We start from the raw sequence: 21,715 nt of genomic DNA, 5'->3' as shown, positions 1-21,715 counted from the left end.
ACTTTTGAGACTCAGCTGAGGATCAAGGTCTTCTTGGAACATTGGTGGGGCTTCACTGCATTTTAACAGCCTTATTTCAAACCAGTTTCTTGCTCCACACAAACCTGGTTCCTTCCTCTGTCCAAAGTCATTGACAACTTGACGACTTCATAAATGTGACAGTGTGAGTGAATGGTGTGTGTCTGTTTTTGTACCCTGTGGCCCGGCCTACACTTCAGCAGCAGCACATGTGAGTAGCTATGGAAAGTGAGTTAGTGAGACTGCAATATGAAAATCATATGAAAGCAAGCATTATGTGCTCAGATAATCAAATAAACACAATATTTCCAGGGTACCATTGGATTTGAATTGTCCCTTCACCAATAAATAATTTCATTCTCAGCTGCTGGTCTACCAATTTGGCTGAAAATTTCTAGATGTTTTTTTGTTGTCATGATCCGGTCCAGAAGAGATTACTCCGGGTCCGGGATCCAGACCGGGGTTTCATGTTCGTCCTGTGTAATGTTTCCTGATCGTGTTCACCTGTGTCTGATCATATAAAGCTACCCTGTTTGTGTCTGTTCACCATCGGGTCATTTTTACTTGTTACTGGGGGGGGGGGTTCCCGGTCCTGTTCATCATGTATTAAACGTATGCATCCTTTTTCATCGTCATTTCCAGCCATCATTCCAGATCACCTGCCTCGCCATGTCGAACCAGCGTGACAAGTGTCCAGAGTTGAAACCTGCTGTAACACAACACTGCCATTGTTGCATCTAATGGTTGAATGGACAATGGACTGGGAAACAAATATTGAATTATTGCCTTGGAACTGTCAGTACACACTGAACTACTTAATAAGGCACATCACTGATTTTAAATCACCGAGCCAAAAAAAAAAGGATCTACCCACGAACAAAGCAGTACTGTATACGTGATTCACAGTACGTTTTAAAACGTGATAAATGTCTTTGGTATTGTGAATGGAAGTCAGTATACCAGCGGTGACCAGTGTGGTGTTTCAGGTGGAGGTCAGTTGTCTCAGTGGAACGAGTGTAAATGATGTCTTTTTTTTTTCTACATGTGGGCTGTATTTTAATAACAGTAGTAAAAACAGCAGAATCTTGGTATTCACTCTACTTTTGTCCACGCTGTAGGCGCTTCTTGGTTTGAACCCTGAACCCGCTCACCTGTAGGTGGAGTCGTGGCGAACATCTGGCGATCCGGTTTCCACCCCGCGGAGCGGACCCCGTGCGCAAGGTTCCGGTGTGGGTGGGGTCGGGGCTATAAATTTGCCAGACACCACTGCAAAGATACGTGTCGTGCGGGGAAAAAAAGAAAGATGCCCGAGGCACCGTCACTGCGCGCCCCGGCCCGGTGCATGCGGATGTGAATGGGAGGAGAGGAGGGAGGAGAGGAGAGGAAGGGAGGGAGGGAGGGAGGGAGGCCGGTCTTTGCGCACCGTATGAAGACGTGAATAAGGACGGATGAAGTCATCGGCCGCGCTGCCGGTGCAGCGATCGGCGAGCAGCCTCGACATCTGGGTCACGGGATGCGCGGCAGCCTCCTGACGCGGCCGCCCTCTCGCCGCGGGAGGTGAGGCGTCTCGACGTTTCCACCCGTCCCCCACCGTCCCCCCGTCCCCCCCGATCCGATGCCGCGGTCCGCGCGTGGAGAGCCGAGCGCCGGCGCCGGTGCGAGACGCGGACGGAGCGCCGGGCGCCACGCAGACCGCCGCTAGCAGCCAGCGTGGGTCGAGCGGGGGAAGACGACGACGGAGAGGAGGGGGGATAAAAATGTGCTCGTTTTGGAAATTCAACAAGGTGCGCAATAAAAGGCAGAGACCCTGGACTAGGTTTTAATTCGTTTTCTTGCGCGCTTTAGCGGAATGGATAAGTTTCTGCAAATCGCCCCGCATTCGCTGGCCATCGTGCTGTCGCGGGTGGGAGCGGAGGACTCGCCCACGGTCACCGAGAAGCTCCAGCATCACCACACCGGCTACGAGATCTTCGCCGACTTCAAAGCCGAGAACATGCAGCACTTCTGGAATAAGAAAGTTACCGACGCCATATCGGAGACCTTCTTCCTGGGCTGGATAGACGAGCATGTGCTGCTGATCCAGGGGAAGGAGGACCACCTCGAGGTGCTGCGGGAGGGCTGGACCCGGAGGGCCCTCAAGCCGCCCCGCGGGTTCGAGATCAAGTGCATAGGTAGGCCGGTCCGTGCTCTTTCCGCAGAGGAATCTCCTGGAAGAAATGTGCATGCCCTCACACATTAAAAATGCAAGAGGTAGCTTGTCACTACAGTGTTCTGAATGTTAAAGTAACCACCCAAAACACTGCCTTGGCCCTAGACACGCCCCTAAAATCACTTGTGTTTGGTCTGTGTATGAAGTTCCAAAATTTTGCACGTGCTTATTGCGATGAGGCGCCGATAAAAATGAATCGGATGAGTGATACACCTCTTAGAACCAACTGCTCACCATCATGACTGTAGGCCCTTCTATGCAATATCAACTAATCATCAGTATTGTGAAATCTGTATTGTGGGGAACACGAACCCTGTGCCCTGTCTTGACTGGGTTTTAATCCATTTCGCATCTTGAGCACCTGAGCGCCGACCTGAGCACAGGTTATGAACACACTCCAACCATGTTGGAGGGCTGCTACAAACGGGGCATACCAAACGGGGCAGTGCGGACCCGTAATCGGAAGTTTGCCGGTTCGAATCCTGAACCACCGAGGTGTCACTGAGCAAAGCACCGTCCCCACACGCTGCTCCCCGGCGCGCCTGTCATGGCTGCCCACTGCTCACCAAGGGTGATGGTTAAAAGCAGAGGACACATATTTACATTTACAGCATTTATCAGACGCCCTTATCCAGAGCGACTTACAATCAGTAGTTACAGGGACAGTCCCCCCCTGGAGCAACTTAGGGTTAAGTGTCTTTTTCAGGGACACAATGGTAGTAAGTGGGATTTGAACCTGGGTCTTCTGGTTCATAGGCAAGTGTGTTACCCACTAGGCTTCTACATTTCGTTGTGTCACCGTGTGCTGTGCTGCAGTGTTTCACAATGACAATCACAGCCCCACTAATGAGCAGTTTCTTGTATTACATTGAACACAATGTTGTCCCACTCCATTCAATTACTAGCTGTTAACTTGTGTTTTTATTTGATTCATGAGTTCAACCAGAGTTGTTGTGGTTGGATTAGTGAAATGGCCATCTGTTGGGGCGAACAAAAGGAAGCTGAATGAACGGTTATAGCAGTTATAACTCACCTGCTCCACACTGCCCAGTGACGTTGAAATGGAGCCAGCGCCATGAAGTCTTTGCACAGGTTCAGGGTTATGTAAACAGTCGACTTTCACATGAGCTGCAGGAAAAGAAAACCCTTTTCAAGGGTATGAGAGAGTTGAGAAATGTGCAAATCTGTTGATAAGGAAGGTAGAGCTAAACTGTTCTCTCAACACCCAATACACCGGCAGAAACCGGAATGTGGCCCAGTGAGTGAAAGAAAACGGACGGTGCGTAACGTAGGTGGATGACCGGCCTTTGAGGTAAAGAATGGGTTGGTTAACGTGCCTGTCTACTTATAACATGTCCCGCTCAGGTGCAATTGTCGACCTGTGGAATCATTAACACTGAGTTGGTTTAATCACTAATCCATCAATGAGGTTTAGGACCCTAATCTATCACCGTCAGAGTTTGTAAAATTGCAGAGGGTTGTTAAAAACCCTCCATTGAAGTAATAAAACGAGCCGACTTTCTCATCACTGGGTGTCTCGTCGCTGATTAAGATTAGGACTGTTAATATTCTGACACTGGCTTCTCTAACCGCCTGCCTTGGATGGAGAATAAAATGGACGAGTCATTTCATTTCAATTTCTGTGGAGGCGCCTTCATGTTCGTATTAATCCTGCCCCCCCCACCCCCCCCCCCCCCCAAAAGGGAGATCGTGATGTAAGCATGTGCTGAAAATAGAAACATTTGCAGTGACTCCCTTTATATTCCTCAGATGCTTTGGAGGAATTCTGTGAACGGGTAACCGTCATCTCAACAGTTCTTTTTTTGCTTGCCTTCCACCTCTTGCGCCTTTTGCCGTGCCTGTTTGGTGAAATCATGGCTGCTGATATCTGAATGGAAGGTGGATTGTAGTTGGGCACGCCATTTTACTCTTGATGACTGACATAAGACGCGGTTTTTAACATTTGCCTCTTTTCACCAAACCTGTCCTAACCCAGCCATAAAATCACACACACATAAACATAAAATCTTAACTTCAGTTTGTCATTAAAGATAATCCCTTATTCCTGGTTAAGACTTGGGTCATTCTTTTATTAATTTATGCACCAAAAGTATGGCTCATAAATAAACAATCAAAAATATGCAGTGTTCACACATTCCACACATTCACCGTCTCGGTGGATAGACTAGGAGATATCAAGAAATCTTTTTTTTTTTTTACCAATGTCAGACCCTGCTTGTCTATAATTGTTTACCACATTATCTTTAAACGTTTTACAGATGGCAGGTGGATTGTAGTTGCTCTACGCTCCCCTACATTTGTTTTCAGAGGAAGGCCATGTTTTCAGCTCTTATAGCGGTCAAATTCCTCTGCTCCTTTGTGTTGTCTGCAGAGGAAACCGTTGTTTGCTTTCCTTGTGAAACCGTTGAGGTTCCTCTTATATACACCTGTAGTCTGTACGGAACACGTTTTTGCATTCAGTATGCTTTGATGGTTTTCTTTTCAGTAGGTCACATTATGTAATAGGTGCTTTATCCGTACTGACACTCCCATAATTGTTCTTTTTGCTTCTTTTTCGAATTTTAAGTGCCATCTACTCTACTGAATAGTTTTTAGGCCACTAGATAAACACTTCATTGCAATTTGTTAGACAAAAAATCCATTAAATTAAAATGAAATGCGATTAAAAAGTTGAGTGTTCTTCTCCATCCCTGGCCAGCACATGTTGTTGGTTTGTAGTTTTTTTAACCCACCCAGAAATATGTTGGGCTCCAGGTTTTATCTAATTGTCCATAGGTGTTCACGCAAGTTGTTAATAGCATAGTCTTGCACTATACTTGAGCTTATTGAGACATACTGTGTGGGATTTTGGGAAAATAAATGTCACACAACCAAACTTTCAGACAGCAATACAACAGGTTGGAAAAAATATTGCTACTTGCTCCCTGTCTGGTTGCCTTTCAACATCTCTCACACTAGTTTTTTTTCTAATATAATTTTTTTGTGTAATTTTCAACTATTCTAACTGTCTGGACTGCTGAAGACATTCTCCAAAAATATATAAAACAGCATAAAGCAGGATTTCCTCATTATATAAAATGAGAGTGTTCTGGACTGCTTCCTGACACTGGATCAGATAGGGCCCTACTGCTACAGTGCATACTGGTATGTAGCCTCGAACCATCCACAGGTAAATCTTGAGGAGAGGCTTGAGAAGACCCAGGCCTCTCTGAACACTGTGGGGACACACTATGGGGTTGATACATCATATTTACATCACTGCATTTAACCCATAGCCTGAGGGAGCAGTGAGCAGTGGGTTATTACACAAAATATGATAGCTGGCCTGTATTGCAAGCTTTTGACAGCATAAAAATATTGCCAATATGTGAACTTGTGCAAATCGGAGGGATCATGTTCAGGCCCATTTTTACTCTCAGTTGTAAAGGTGGATATGGATATTATCACAAATTTTCTATGTTGTTATAATGTAAACTATAAACATAAAAACATAGCAATCAGTTGGAAGCACTACAAATATTTCTAGCAACTTCCTGCTAGAAAGCTTGAGATACTCTTCAGAAGGATCTTGTTAACATTTTATAAATGATTCTTTATCAACCTTAATCATTGTTTGAATATGAACTTAATTATTGGTAAGACCTTGAATGACCTTGTGAATGAATTCCTGATATATATGCTTAAAATTGACACAATTTTTTTCAAACATTGTGACCATGCTATTAAGCCAAACTTAATAAACAGGTAATAAAAAGCTGCCTTTGATAACTCCTCCTTACATGGCTCCTATACCGGCAAAGATGCCAGGTGTTCTTTATGGGCGAGGCAGACAGCTCTGATGGTCTGACTGGAGGTTTTGTGCTAGGTTAAGCTGTAGCTGGCAAGATCTCAAAGTGGTTGGTCGCTCAGCACAAAAGGGCTGCTTATGTCTAGTCCCAAACTTTTAATTAAGGGGAAGGTTTGATCTCTGAATGATTATATATGTACATTCCACTGGAAGATGCTTATTTGAAAATGAGCTGTATACTGCATTTACAGATGAAAATGTGAAAATGTAGCATTTAAAACATAATGATAACAGTTAACCGATCAGAATAGTCCTTAAAGGAAAAGACTTCCAAGAAGAATCTGCAAGAATTTTGCAGAGTTAAAACATTTACAACATGATAAATCAGTGGATGGATGGATATCATTCGAACTTATTCAATATTTGACTTATTCAAAGAGGGAGCAGATTCTGCAACCTCATTAAATTCCTTAAGTAAATTAAAGCCTGAAGGGCTGTAGCTACAATAGTAAGTACTTCAGTTACACTAATTTCCTTCAGACATTTTAAGATGGCATGGTGTGACAACTTGCTTTATGATTGCTTCTGGGAAATTGAAGGTTTGCCAAACACATGGAGAGTGCCTGAAATGTTCAAATACACACTGGCCTTTCTCACCTAGACTTTAGGTGTTGTGAACCTGGACAATATCATGTAGGAGTGTGATGGAGCTATGGAATGTCACAGCAGGCTCTTTCAGGGTCACCGGGCATGTCCTGCTGCCGGAAGGAAATATGCAAGGACTCTGCATAGCCCGGTCCCGCTAGGCTGCCACCGCAGCATGAGCACTGACTGGGTGTCCGGCTTTGTGTGTCCAAACAAAGCAAGAAAGGAAGACTTTACTGAAGAGGAAGGAAATGCAAGGCCTGTTCAGGAAGAGAGACACTGTTTAACAGCAGCCCTGCCCTGGAGCTTTCTCCTCTGTGGAAGGAAAGGGATGGCAAAAGAGAATGACGAGAAGCTGCTAATAACATTTTGCAGGCTAAAGTATCAGGAACAGAACAAGTACTGTAATGCGGATTATTGTGTTACTTTGTATTACATGCAGTCCAGTGCCGACAAACACCAGGCGTTAATGCAGAAATATCTGAAAACTTAGACATTGCTTTTTTAGAATGACCAAAGTTACAGTGGGGCAAAAAAGTATGTGGCAGCCACCGATTGTGCAAGTTTTCCAACTTTAAAAGATGAAAGAAGTCTATAATTCTTATCACCATTTTTGGGGAGAAAAGGCGTCCCCCTTTTGCGGGGAGGAGTGCAGGGGTGTGGGGACATTTTGGCTGGCTGGAGCGGCATCAAATAACCAGGTTTTCAAATAAAAGTACAAACAAACACAAAAGCACCAGACATTATGGCATTGACTTATGTCATAATAGCATGAGCGCTAAGGGTGATGGTTAAAAGCAGAGGACACATTTCGTTGTGTGCACTGTATGTTGTGCTGCAGTGTTTCACAATCACTTCACTTTCACTATTAGTTTACATTGTGGTGATCCTTTGAGGATAGATGCTGATACTGAAATTAACACCAATGAAAGATGGACATGAAAAGGTAAAACATATATGTTTACCTGGTTAAACTCAATATGGTTCCTACAAACAGTTAATGTTCTATTCTTAATGTTTTATGTTTTTTTGTGTGTGTGTGTGTGTGTGTGTGTGTGGCTAGGACCATTCATGCACATACTACTCAATGACCTGAACAGAGCTGGGACCAAAGGTTACTATTAGTAAGACACTATGTCGTCATGGATTAAAACCCTACAGCACTCGAAAGGTCCCCTGCTTAAACCAGCACATGTCCTGGCCAGTCTAAAGTTTGACAGAGACCATCTGGATGATCCAGAGGGGGATTGGGAAAATGTCATGTGGTCAGATGAGACCACAATAGAACTTAGAAACATTATGCTTTGGGGTTGCTTTTCTGCAAAGGGGACAGGATGACTGATCCGTATTAAGGAGAGGATGAATAGGGCAATGTATCATGGGATTTTGGGCAAAAACCTCCTTTCATCAGCGAGAGCATTAAAGAGCATTAAAGAAGTGTCTGGATCTTCTAGCATGACAATAATCCCAAACACAATTCCCGGGCAATGAAGAAGTGGCTACGTAAAAAACATTACAAGGTTCTAGAGTGGCATAGCCAGTCTCCAGACCTCAATCCAATAGATAATCTGTAGATGGAGTTTAAAGTCCATGTTGCCCAGCGACAACCCCAAAACATCACAGCTCTTGAGATCTGCATGGAAGTATTGCCCAAAATGCCAGCTACAATGTCTTCACCTACAGAAAACGCTTGACCTCTGTCATTGCCAACCAAGAATATATTACAAAGTATTGAAGTGAACTTTTGCTGTTGACCAAATACTTATTTTCTGCACCATTATACAAATATATTCTTAAAAAATCTTAGAATGTTCCTGGATTTTTTTCACAGTCTCACAGTTGAAGTGTATCTATGAAGAAAATGATAGACTTCTCTCAACTTTTTAATTGAGACAATCAGTATATGCCAAATAATTTTTTGCCCCACTGTAAGATTGAATGTGCAAATCTTGGCCTGGTCTGTAGCCAGACCAGTGCATTGTGGGTATAAAGGCCTCTAAGGTCACTTGTGATGCCATCTGATTTATTTCCAGTTAGAGTTTGAAGAAAGCCACAATCTCATACCTCATCTTCCTCAGGAAAACTACACTTAGATGATTAGTTCCTTGGAGAGAGTTTTCTGCCTTTTAATATACTAAGATTTGCCCCTAACTTTAAAAGCCAACATCTCGTACAACTCGTTCACGTAGAATAATTGAGTAATGAATCATCTAATGTAACTGCCAAACTTCAGTCAAAGTGCAGAGTTTATCGTATATAGCTAAGATCAAGGAATTGCTCCCTCAGGTATAAAGAGTTATGTTCTCAACCCTTTAAAAAGTTTATCCCATTATTACCAAAAAGATTTGCTATATCTAAATTACATTTTCTCTGGTTTGCATTATACATTTTTCAAGTTTGGTCCTCCCAGATATGAAGCTTTATTCTAGCTTAATACAGTGTCACCATAACACAGACTTTAATTATCAGACTTGCAGTTTGGCCCAGGCTCATGCTGGTTGTCACTTCTCTAACAAACTACAAATAATGCATGAAATGGCATATTTAATTCTCAGCAGCTTAACATGCTTAAAACTAGAAAATTACAGTAACAGAAATCTAATTCATTTAATAATGCCAAAACATCTTTAAACATTTAATTGTTGCTTTTCTTATACTTATACTCTTATAATAATGCCTTATTCTGGTTTAATTGATGCACAGGAATGTGTGTCAGCCCTCTTTGATAAAGGTCATTTGCAGGTGGTGAGTGAAGTCATGAGGATGACTGTATATTAAGGAATGCCCTGCAGTTAATGCTAGTTTCTTCAGAGATTGCCTCATGGGTGCGCCCTCATGCACACACATGATTGGGGAGAATCGGTTTACTTGAACTATTATACATGTTTTAGACTTTATGCGACTGTGTGTCATTGTGTGAGATTTTGTACTGGCTGCATGCAGACTAGGTCTTCATGTATGCATGTTTGCTGTGTGACAATTTCATGTCTTGCTTTGAGTCCCCATGTGCCCATTCATACTTAGTTCGCACATACAGTACAGGCCAAACGTTTGGTCACACCTTCTCATTCTCACTGAAGGCATCAAAAAAATGAATGAACACATGTGGAGTTATGTACTTAACAAAAAGTGGAGACCTGGCCTCCACAGTCACCGGACCTGAACCCAATCAAGATGGTTTGGGGCCAAACCAAAGGGGCCAACAAGTGCAAAACACCTCTGGGAACTCCTTCAAGACTGTTGGAAAAGTATTTCAGGTGACGACCTCTTGAAGCTCATCAAGAGTGTGCAAAGCAGTAATCAGAGCAAAGGGCGGCTATTTTGAAGAAACTAGAATATAAGCAATTCAGTTATTTCACCTTTTTTATTAAGTACATAACTCCACATGTGTTCATTCATAGTTTTGATGCCTTCTGTGAGAATCTACCAACGTAAATGGTCATGAAAATAAAGCAAACACACAAACTTTTGGCCTATACTGTATGTCCCTCCATTCTCTTCTTTGGCTTTTATATAGGCCTTAGCGGTCCCTTAATACGGTATGTGAAGTCTCTTTTCAGAAATTCAGCCTTTGTGCAGTATTACAGCCACGATGAGATTTCCCCAGGATGCACCGTATCTTTAAATGATAATGAGGAGGAGAGGGGACTGTTGAAATGAGGGGCATTAGTAGAAATAACGTCATCATCACTATTTGTGCTCATTTTTACATCCAGTCGCAGAGTAACTTCTATGCTTCGCTCATTTGAAAGCTTTGATGGGTGCACAATAGTCTGGGCAGGCAAAGAATAACAAAGGTGAGGTAACTGTTCACCATATGACATCATAAGAGCCAAATTCCAGATCTCTGCTCTCTGAATGGTGAAGCAGAATACCCAAAGGACTCTTCACACCTATCGTCATTTCCAGCCACTCCAGGACCATAGACAGGCTAGGGGAACTTGTATTAATGTTAAATAATCTCCCAAAGTGAAAATTTCATGTCATGAGACATTTAATATGAAGAAACACAAGTAATCAACATTTGCAGCCCGGCATTTAGACTAAATTGTGTGTTCTGAAGCCTGTATTTTTCACTAATGCTTCCTGTACCGTTTTAGAGTGTGTGGGTCATGTCAGGGTCACACCCACAGAGCCCCAGAGATACTCCTCTCCTCCTTAGAACCTTGCTGCATACTTGGCCTCTGCCGTGTCCTTACGGATGTTGCCTGTGCAGGTTGGAGTGTGCACACTTTGTCAGGACCAGCCCGTAAATCTGCTGCTCCTGTCAGGGGGTCCTATCCTTCACCTACAAACACCCCCACACACACACACAGAGAAAAGCACTGCACACCTTTTTCAACTGTTCATTACGAGAGCATCAGTACTTTGCCTCAGGCAACTTTACCTGCTTTAACTTTGATTATCAGGGCTAAACACATGGGTTCGCAGTGGTTCACTTACAGTTTAGTGTCTGTTGCCCTGCTGTTTGTGTGTGTTTTTAGTTACACCTGAACTCGCTGGCCTGGGTTTGGTCCTTAGTGATACAGATCTCTGTTGTGCTTCAAGGGACCTTAGCTTTTGTTTGATTCACACGGCTGGTGTAGCTGGTACCCTGGTGCGAGTTAGATTACCACAACACTCCTCAACGTTGCTCTCATGGGGAGGGTCCATATCAACCACAGGGGTAATTTAACTCACTTGGTCATGCCCGGTGCACCAGAGGAATTCGTCTTAGGTCCCCTTCCTCCCTGTTGTGTCCATGCAGCACCGCATGTGCTCTCTATAAATGACCTCTGTAGAAATTTCACCCTTAGTAAACATCATTGAAATATTTAATAGAAACCACCATTTAGAGTACTTTCATAGCGTTACACAGCGTTATTTATTTATCTATTTAATTTTAATTGTTGGGAAGTTTGAGACTTGAGAACGTTGAGAAATTGATGAATTTCTATCTTTTGTCTGTCGCCTGTGAGGGGAAGTGAACATGATATCTGTGATCTCTTGAGGTGGGCTGCTTGTCTCCAAGGCCTGGAGTCACACCTCATCTCCAACATCTTAGTGGAAACAGAATGCCTTTGTCTCCTGGTGAGGTGATCAGGGTGGGGTTTGACACCATCACCAATTGAACTATCTGTGGGTACAGAGCTCATGTTCTTAGGTGAGCATAAGTGTTTTCTGTTTAACCTCTTAAATTATGAGTAGCTGCATTTCCTCAGCTGAGCAAGTTCTCTCTTGAAAGTTTGACATACTTTTTAGGACACTTTGAACAAACTTAATTACAGTGACGCTAATAGCAGTCTGCTTCTTGTTTTTTTTTTTAATTTGAAGGAAAATATTTAATCTGTAATCATGACAGACCTAAAAGCTTTCTTTAGCTGTTCATCATGCAGGATCCTGAGATCCTTTGTTGCCTGACCAACATGAGGAACTTCCTGAAAGATCAAATGACATGCTAATTACAAATGTGAAATGTCTAATCCTAAAGGTAGCTATGTTGAAACTCCTTTTTTTTTTTTTTTGCTGTGAAATCATTTTAGATGAAACCATAAAGCAGATGGTTGCCATGGCAATAACCCACAGGTTAATAAGCACTTCCAGACACTTTCAGGTGTTTGACTATGAACTGTTTTGTTCTGTTAAACACCACAGCGTTTAACAGCACAGGCACATTTTATTGCCTTGAGTATGTGGATAGCAATGCTCAAGCAGTGGCAGCCATTGAGCCGTGATTACCTGTGAGATAACTGTCAGTCATCCTGCCTTCCCATGACGCGTGTACATATATGTACACATGTTCATAAACCCATGTGCCATGTGCTTTTCGAGTGAGTCAGATAAGAAGATTCTAGGTAAAGCAGTGATCGAAAGCATGGCTAAAACTATTGACGGATGCAACAAATGTAATTTTCTACCCTCCTGTACAGCACCATAGTCATTCTCCGTAAAGTTTGGATTGTTGCTTAGCTGTCCTCCATACCCGCAGTGATCTTGTTTGGGTAAACCAAGGAGACCCCATCTTGCCAAGCCTTCTGTCTTTTTAATGCCTTTTATTGACTTGTGATCAAGCTGTGCAGATTCGTTTTGGCGAAATGGCCTCCACCATCTTGAGTTAGAGAGTGAGAGGGGGGACACACAATGTTGCTTTTCAGACATGCTCTAAAGCAGGCCTGCTGAGAATTCCAGCCTGGATTACGGGCTTTGTGTATTAGACTGAACCAAACGTGGTCACTCTGGCCCACACAAGACTTTGCTCCCAGAACTTTATGTTATCTGGGTTGTCTGTTCCTTGCCACAGGCTTGCAGAGTCCCCATGATTTTAAGTATTGTAATTAATTAAGAATCTGGGCAAAATGGTGGCCTAGCAGTGGTGGCCTAGCTGTTAAGGAAGCGGTCCCGTAATCAGAAGGTTGCCGGTTTGAATCCTGAGCCGCCAAGGTGCCACTGAGGTGCCACTGAGCAAAGCACCGTCCCCACACACTGCTCCCAGGGCGCCTGTCATGTCTGCCCATGGGTGATGGGTTAAATGCAGGGGACACATTTCACTGTGTGCACCGTTTGCTGTGCTGCTGTGTATCACAATGACAATCACTTCACTTTCACTTTACTTCACTTCACTTCAAAATATCATTTACATTTACATTTACAGTATTTATCAGACGCCCTTATCCAGAGCGACTTACAATCAGTATTTACAGGGACCGTCTCCCTGGAGCAACTTAAGGTTAAGTGTCTTGCTCAGGGACACAGTGGTAGTAAGTGGGATTTGAACCCGGGTCTTCTGGTTCACAGGTGAGTGTCTTACCCACTAGGCTACTACCACATTAGTAGGCTAGTACCACCTTATCAACAGTGAGCTGCTAGGAATATGAAACCGAGATACTTAGTACAGCAACAGCAATGGTGCCAAGTTAGATCCCGAGATGTCATGTGTGACACAAAAAAACAGACCAATGACAATAAATTCAGTTTATTGCATTGAATTAAAATAATTATATATGGGTAATTCGTTTTTATGGACTGTAAGAAGTCTTGTAAAGAGATGAGTGAATGAGGATATTCTTGCACTGCCATCTAGTGGTGTGGAATGTGGTTGTATTGGACAGCATGTGCAAATTTGTCATCAGATGCGGCAGAACTTTTAATTGATTAATATTTCAGTTACAGAATGAATACTTGATGTTATAGGTAGTGGTAGGAAATTAATGTGCATGTTGTATATATTCGTCAGTGTTCACTGTCAAATCCTTGACTGTGGTTTTGGTTGCTTTTATTTGTGGCTGTGCATCTGGCATCTGCCTCAATCTTCAAACAGAAACCCCTACCATCTTACTGCTTAATCTTTCTCTCTTTTTGCCTGGTCTCCTTTAAGAGATGCCACACCGCTGCGCATATGAGATCATCAGGCAGCGTCGCCATGGCTACGAGTGCTGTGGCAGTTTGGCTTCGAAATAAGATGGCTGGAGCTTTTTTTCCCCCTCTTGCTTATTTTGTATGAATGAACTGGAGCAGCTTTGACTCTACCAATCGCCTCACCAATCCTATACTCCCATTCTCTTTTCCAATCTCTCTCGCTCTCTCTCTCTTATGGCTGAAAGTGATGGAGGCCACATTAAGAAACAATACAAGAGAGGACATTAGTGGGAAACCCTGCAGCTCCATTGTAAGCTGTCTCGCTCTCCCAGAGCAAATCCATTTAAGTGGGATCATCCCAAATAAATGCTGCTTTTGGAAAGCCCCCGCCTGCAAGGTGGCGCCCTCATCTGGTCTTTTGAAATTGGATGATACCTGGTAGTGTCCGTGTTGATGGCAGCCTTGCCATATATATAAAATGTTTTTTTTTTTTTCTGCTGTGTCACCTCCCTTATGATTGACCTTGCTTATCCCAATCCCATTCTGCAGGTTTCCAAAAGGAGATCCTTGAACCCCTGCACCATAGAACTTTAAATGTTTAAAGTTGCGGGTGCAGCCATCTCTTCCCACACAAACATGTGAGCTGGAGTCACACGATCTATTTTATGTTAAAACATCGGAAGGAGTTCTCACCAATCTCTTACCACAAGAGGGCAGGCTAAGGCCACTTTCAGAATTGGAGTTCAGTTTCACGTTTAGACCTGTAGAATCAAACATTTGTATGTGAAGCAACCACATAGGTTCCGCACACATTTAATATAGCCCAAAGACAAATGTTTAGCTGTAATATTGTGTGTCTTGGTGCTGTCGATTTAGTTTTCACTCCAAGGTTATTACTGATCACCTGATTGAAAAAATATTTGTGCTAATAATTCTGTGTACAGTACTGTGCAAAAGCACATTTCTACATATTTGCATTTGAAAAAGAAATCCATAAGGAAGAAAAAGAGGGAGAAAAGGCTGACCTATGACAAATTTACCAAGAACTGGACGTAAATGGTTGTTAGTATGTACAGAGGAAGTCAGGATAAAGATCCATCTACAAAACGTGGTGTAGGCTTCATGTCACACTTTGGTGTTGGGGATTATGTCAAAAGAGTTAAGAAGGCCGAAAGATTAAGGTGGATTCTGATGCATTAGGCATGACCAAATACTGACCTGAGGGCTCATTACAATTATGAAAAATGCTGTTTTCAGTTACATTAATCCATCATTGCATTTCCTTACCATACGTCAGGAGTAAAGCAAGGCTTTATGTAACTTTTCAGTAGTGCATTAAAATGCTAACTATGCCTGGGAAACATCTGCCAAACTTCAGCACAAATAAGCACAAGAGCAGGGACTTGGACATTAGAGTAGTTGTTTCTTTGCCATCAGTTAGCTTGGAATGCTAACTATTATTTAGTTTGGCAATGGCTAACAGCAAAGTACGCAGTAGCTGCAATGGGTTTGTTGCTCTGCAGTGCAATTCGTATATTTGATTACATCAGAGTGTAAAGTAATTCAGTACTGTATATGATTTTTGTGTCGTTTTGTTTAATTGCAGGTTCTGAGGTTCTAATGGGACCTTCTTGTGCAGACGCATAGAAATTCATCCGATTGAAAAATATTATTTAGTCATATCATGAATTGAAAACGCGACTAAGAGGTCTTACAAGACAGGGAGGGCCACTGATATCTCTCTAACAGAACACATGAACAGTAATTTCTTCAAATTCATCTGGAAGCATTTTACAGGGACCAGATTTTGATGCCCAATATGTGATCATTGATCATAAGGCATAGGAGCAACAGAAAAGGACGTATTTTTTTTTGATGCATCCAAATGTCTAAACTTTTTTTGTGTGTGCTAAATGTCAGTTCCTTCCTGTATATATTTAATGCAAATACAATGCATTTATTTGCTATTCATTTCAAAGTAAACAGTTTAATAGTTGATTATTAACATTGTTCAATAACAATGACATTCATGAGATCTACTACATAGAAAATACCATTTTATTAGATTGGGGTTATATGAGCCATTGCTTATGTGTAACATTACATCTAGCTGTGTTTGCTATTGGTTAGTACCATTACCAGTGTTATGTGGTGTATTTAAAGTCTGTGTGAAGCAAATTTTGTATCCAAATAAGTTATACATAGTAGAAAATGAATGCAGGGCGGACCTAATTCATGGCTCCATGACACATGCCATGAAAGCTATAGTGAGCATCATTGCTTCTCCCACTCCATTGTTATGTATTCCACCTGCTGAGCAGCTCACAGCCCTGGCAGAGAGAGCAGACTAGGCCACTTTCCTCTGCGTGGACTGACAGATAATCCACTGGTATGGGCTAGTTTGTTGGCTAGGCTATGCTAGTCAATAACCTGTTCTGGTAGCCTGAAATTAGCCAGAATTACCAGCTTCTAGACTCAGCATCCATTTTTCAGCTCATCAATTTACGCGTGAGAAAGGGGTGGCGTTTCTGTGCCTTAAGTGGACACCCCCCAAACTCATAACATCCATTTTTACTCTTTTATGCTCTATCCCTCATCAGACGTAAACTTTTATGCGGGTGTATGACTACTGCTCTGTTATTCTAGATGGTCGGAGCTTTGAGCATTGGGGGGGTGTCTGTTTCCAGACAGTATTATGTAGCATCTCACAGCATTAGTGACAAGGCAAAAGAGGGGGGGGGGCAAGTACACTCGGGCTGATCTGCCTTCCTGACATTGAGCGAGTACAGCGCTGGGGCTAAAAATTGCGTGGCTTTGTGGCGCAAATCTAGTAGCTGTGTTTTCATAGGCTGGGATGGAGGCCAAGGGCCAGTGCTAAGCCTGGATTGGGAGTGTTGAGGAGAGGGGTGTGGGTGAGAGACTTGATTGGGATGGTGGGGGGTGTTGCTTTACATTACAATGTGCTGCCTGACAGGGTCAGCTGTTGCTAACAAGACACTTCTCCTCCATTAGTATGGGGCAGGCGGGCCAGCCTCACTTCTTGGAGGAGATGCCTGGGTTGGAGTTGGACTGAGTGAGCTTGATCTTCTGGTAAAGTTGCCTGTTGCTCAAGCCTCGCTCGCTGCCTGCTTGTCCAACAGGACGGTAGAATGGTAATATAGAGTGGCCGTATGGATGGAGAGGTGGATAGGGTAAAAAAAAAAAAAAACACCCAGTTGTAGCCTCTGTCAGTTCGAGCCCTCGGAGCACTCCAGAATAAATAGCTTCCAGGACGTCTGCTGTTTCCCTCTCCCTCCCGCCCTTCCTCCCTCCCTCTCCAGCTCTTGTTGTGATTATTTTGTCTCTCTCTCTCTCTCTCTATCCCCCATCTCACTCGCTCTTTCTCTCTATCTCTCTGTTGGTTGCTCTACCACCGTCTCTCTCTCTCTCTCTCTCTCTCTCTCTCTCTCTATCCCCCATCTCACTCGCTCTTTCTCTCTATCTCTCTGTTGGTTGCTCTACCACCGTCTCTCTCTCTCTCTCTCTCTCTCTCTCTTTCGCACACACAGACACACACGCACGCACGCTCACGCAGAACCTCGCTCGGCAAGGAGGCAGACGCTCACGCACGCGCTCACACGCACACAAACACACTTCGCTCTCTTGCCATCTCGCGCACACACACACACACACACACACCCTTTCTGAAGGTGCTGGCTGCAGAGGCAGCGGCAGCAATAGCAGCATTAGCGTAGCAGCAGCAGCAGCAGCAGCAGCACCAGCGTTAGCTGTGGAGCAGCACCGAGACGTTTCTCTGGAGATGGAGCGCCGTCGATGAGCAAGCCGCCTCGCCGCGCCGTTGTGGATTAGTTCTCGACGAGAGGAGGATTCCTGTTGTCCTTTTGCATCCCATTTATTTTTCCCTCCATCTTTTTTCGCCGCACTCCCCTGGCGTGTGTCGTCGACAGCGAAGGAGGCTAGCCTGTGATCGGAGGAGGAGGAGGAGGAGGGAGATTTTTCTCTACCTCCCTCCTGGACCAGTTCGCCTCCCGCGTTCCATGCAGCCGTGCTTGGAGGTCACTGGAGAGGCCGTTGCTTTCCTTCTTTGCCCGTTTTTTTTTTTTTCCGGAGGAGGCTTTTGTTTCCTGGCGGCTCTCGTTGCTGAATTGAGCCATTGTTGGAGGGGCAGGCCCCTCTCTCTCCCTCGCTCACTCTCCCGGTCGCGCTTCCTCCGTCTCACGTTCGGCAATTTTCAGCCGTCCTCCCTCCTCATCTCCCTGTCCTCTTTCCACCATCCCTCTCTCCTTCATCCACCCTTCCATCCAGTAAAAGCCCGATTCACCTCAACCGGCTACCCCGTTTCCTGACGTGGCTTGGTCCTCCCTTGCCAGCGCCTTCTTCCCTGGTACTCGCGTCTCTCCATCACATCTCTCCATCTTGCTCTGTATTTTTTTTTTTTTTAGTCCCCATCTTTTTTCGCTCCCCTTTTCCCGCCCTGTGCCTGACCGACGTGGTTCCGTTATGTGTGAGTTGTGGCGTGTCATCGGGGCGTCTTTACACGGTCGCATGGGGCCGAGTCCCAGTGAAGGGTGATGCCTGCTGGGACGTCGCCGGCACGCCACGGAGCTCTCGTCACTGGAGACCCCCCCCACCCTCTGCCACGGCAGCCATAGCCGGCCTCTGATCGGGGCACTCGCCTTGGCGCGCGTGTTGGTGCGTCTGTTGTGTTTCTGCGCACGTGTGTGTGTGTCCGTGCGTGTGTGTGTACCGCACTGGCTCCTGCCATGTTTCTGGTCTGCTGATCCCTCAGCCGGGGCGCCCCCTGCCAATGCGCGGGAGGGACTGAGCCTGAGGTAGCCCCCCTCCCCTTCCCCTTCCCCTCCCCTCCCCTCCCCTTCCCGCTCCCCACTCCGGTTTTCCCCCGGTGACCACCACCAGCCTAACCTCCTTCACCCCCTACCCCCTTTTTCGGGCTCTCCCGGTGGCCTCCGACATGAAGAAGACCCGGAGTAGCAACCTCCGTCGGGCCTGGCCCAGTGCCGAGTTCTCGGATCGGCCATCGGAGCGGAATCGGTCGCGCAGTGAGAAGGACTTCCGCCTCCACAAGCATTTCCCCCCTCCGCCGCCCCCCCCACACATCTCCCCCTCACCCCGGGGCTACATGACGCCAGGTGGGTGCCCACCCAAACCTCTACACACAGATCCTTTTTACAGAGTGGTTTGCTCCTGTTGGTCGTCATGCGTTCAGATGTTTGTCGTTTGGGTAGAACAGTACATCTACATTTACAGCATTTATCAGACGGCCTTATCCAGAGCGACTTACAATCAGTGGTTACAGGGACAGTCCCCCCCTGGAGTAACTTAGGGTTAAGTGTCTTGCTCAGGGACACAATGGTAGTAAGTGGGATTTGAACCTGGGTCTTCTGGTTCATAGGCGAGTGTCTTACCCACTAGGCTACTACCACCCCAGGTGGACGGTGTAATGTCTTCCAGGTACGGTTAGGGTTTTTCTGCACTTATCAAGTTGTTCAAATATTGCAGAAGAAAAACGGAGAAATCACAACATTAGGAGGGGGAAAGCGGGCATACATCCTCCATTTTGGTCCCTGGCAAGGATATGGTAGCACATCGATTGCAACATTTGGGACAGGAATACCGGCAACTGGCCTCTTCGAGGTTCCATATTTGCATGAAGAGCAGAGGAAAGCGGGGAGGCTGGAGCAGTCCCTTTTCTAACATGCTAAAACACTGTGAGGCCATAGCAAACCGGCTGCTAGTACCCAGTCCGGGCTAATAAATGGCGAGGTGTTGAGGCTGCGGTGATGAATGTCTCGCACACTTACATGCACAGCACATAATGAACAGAAGATAAAGAGAGAGAGTGAAAGACAGAAAGAGAGATGGCCAAATGGGGCAACCGCTTCTTCTTCTTTTGTGGTCATAGGGCTTACACAAGCTATGGTGGCCTCAGGTGTGTGTGTGTGTGTGTATGTGTGTGTGTGCATGTGTGTGTGTGCAGCATAAGGAGGTGGGTGGGACGATGGAGGATGAGATTGGGAGAGAGAGAGAGAGAGAGAGAGCTGTTAAATGCTGTTTGTTGTACGTTGGCTGTGTAGCAGCACCTGTCTTATATGTCACTGCACAATGGTGAGTGCATATTGGCTGCAGGCCTTCCTCCGTCCATCTGCTTCTTCCTTTCTTCACATCAGCCATTCTTTAAAATAAAATTCAATGCTCTGACTCTGAACACAGGCCCCCTTTGTACTGATTCATTACGTATAGACTTTTGTAGCAACGGCACAATTAATAATAGTTCCCAGGAACTAGTGATTCGTGTGATTGTGGTTGGGGCTGGTATGGGGCTGTTCAGCGGTCGTTAACAATGCTCATTCCTGTGAAATTGTCGGACATAATCAGTCACAGAACCAGTACTGTTCTGTTTGCATTTGAGTTTTTTTGTTGTTTTTTTATTATTTTGCGACATATATGTGGGCTGTACTGAGGATGGATCAGGTGGTGAATGCATTTCACTCAATACAAATGTGAAAACTGATCTGCTTCCTAAGTCACTGTACTTGAAACAAGTACACACTTGTGAAGAGATTAATTAAATGTATTAATTCATTATACACACACAGCGGCCAGTGTACAAGGTGTATAGAAAGGGATTATAAATCCTGCAACTAAGGCCCCGTCCACACTTTTCTCTAAAACAGGATTTCGGTTTCTAAAAAACCTATGTCCACAGGGAATGTTATCTGAAATGTTCAGATAACACTTCACACGAAGATGCAGAGAACGGCCCACATGCTGTTTTAACCTCCCCTCCACACCTGTAAGTGGTGCTGTAATGCCCTGTTCTGTCTCAAAGTGCTCTCCTTGTTTTGCATCTAGCTCTCCTCTTGTCATTAGAAATGTGTATCGTAGAGAGGATTTCTTGTAGTCGTTTTATGAGCTGTTTTATTTTAATGTATGGGGCTAATAAACACAAAAAAAGCCACTTTGCCATCCATATGAATATGCGGAAAAGAGAAATTCACTCTGGAACTTGATGTAGAAGATAACTGTTCTGGGTCCCCTTTAAACAGGGTTTCCATGTGGATGCAATTGGATAGAATTGGATAGAAATGGCCTGTGGACATAGGTTTTTTAGAAACCGAAATTTTCTAAGATTTCCACGATGCGGAAAATGCGGACGGAATTGCAGAATCCCACAAATAAAATGGAATCTGCTATAAAACGTGGAATTGTGTATATTTGCCTTTTCTGGCTGCATGCAGCCGGACTTTCACTCACCAACGCAATGTAAATGCGCGGCCAGCAATGGCGTAGAGGCTGCCAGTGTCCAATCTGGACAACTTGCTTGATCGGTTCCGTGCAGACGTGGCTCGCTAGAACACTGATGTCCTCAAAAATTACATGTATGAATTCAACTCATAGTGCTAAGTTTAGGGCAGAAATACCTGAACTATTTTTTATGAATCGGAAGAACGACTCTTTTGTAAGAACATACAACCACTTACAGTCAATAACTCATATCAGAACCCGAGAAAAGGAGCAAACTAGCGTGAGCCAGTCAGCCAGCAAACAAATCAGTTGATTCAAAAGGTGATTCTATTATCATGGTTCTGGTTCATTATGCAAGAGGGATCAACTTTTTTTTGTATTCCATGTAACCCCGATATCTATTTATTTGCTACGTTTTTATGTTGAGGTCAAAC

At 44.5% G+C, this 21,715-nt stretch overlaps 1 protein-coding gene across 2 annotated transcripts in view; it reads left to right on the top strand.

Annotated features, from left to right (window-relative positions):
* Nucleotides 1–1,442: 1,442 nt before the first annotated feature.
* stox2a (storkhead box 2a) overlaps nt 1,443–21,715 on the top strand; it is a 59,497-nt gene continuing 39,224 nt past the window's right edge. The window contains exon 1 of one of the 2 annotated variants that reach the window (XM_028976805.1): nt 1,443–2,189. In XM_028976805.1, coding sequence (XP_028832638.1) covers nt 1,868–2,189 — 322 coding nt within the window. In that variant the 5' untranslated portion in view covers nt 1,443–1,867. Of the gene's footprint in view, nt 2,190–17,520; nt 19,166–21,715 lie in introns of those variants that run through there. The other variant, XM_028976806.1, reaches the window with a different exon arrangement.

This window comes from Denticeps clupeoides, chromosome 4, assembly GCF_900700375.1.
Source record: "Denticeps clupeoides chromosome 4, fDenClu1.1, whole genome shotgun sequence".
In the NCBI taxonomy this organism is placed as follows: domain Eukaryota; kingdom Metazoa; phylum Chordata; class Actinopteri; order Clupeiformes; family Denticipitidae; genus Denticeps; species Denticeps clupeoides.
The sequence above is the reverse complement of the archived record's forward strand: the minus strand, read 5'-3'. Positions and strand labels throughout refer to the sequence as shown.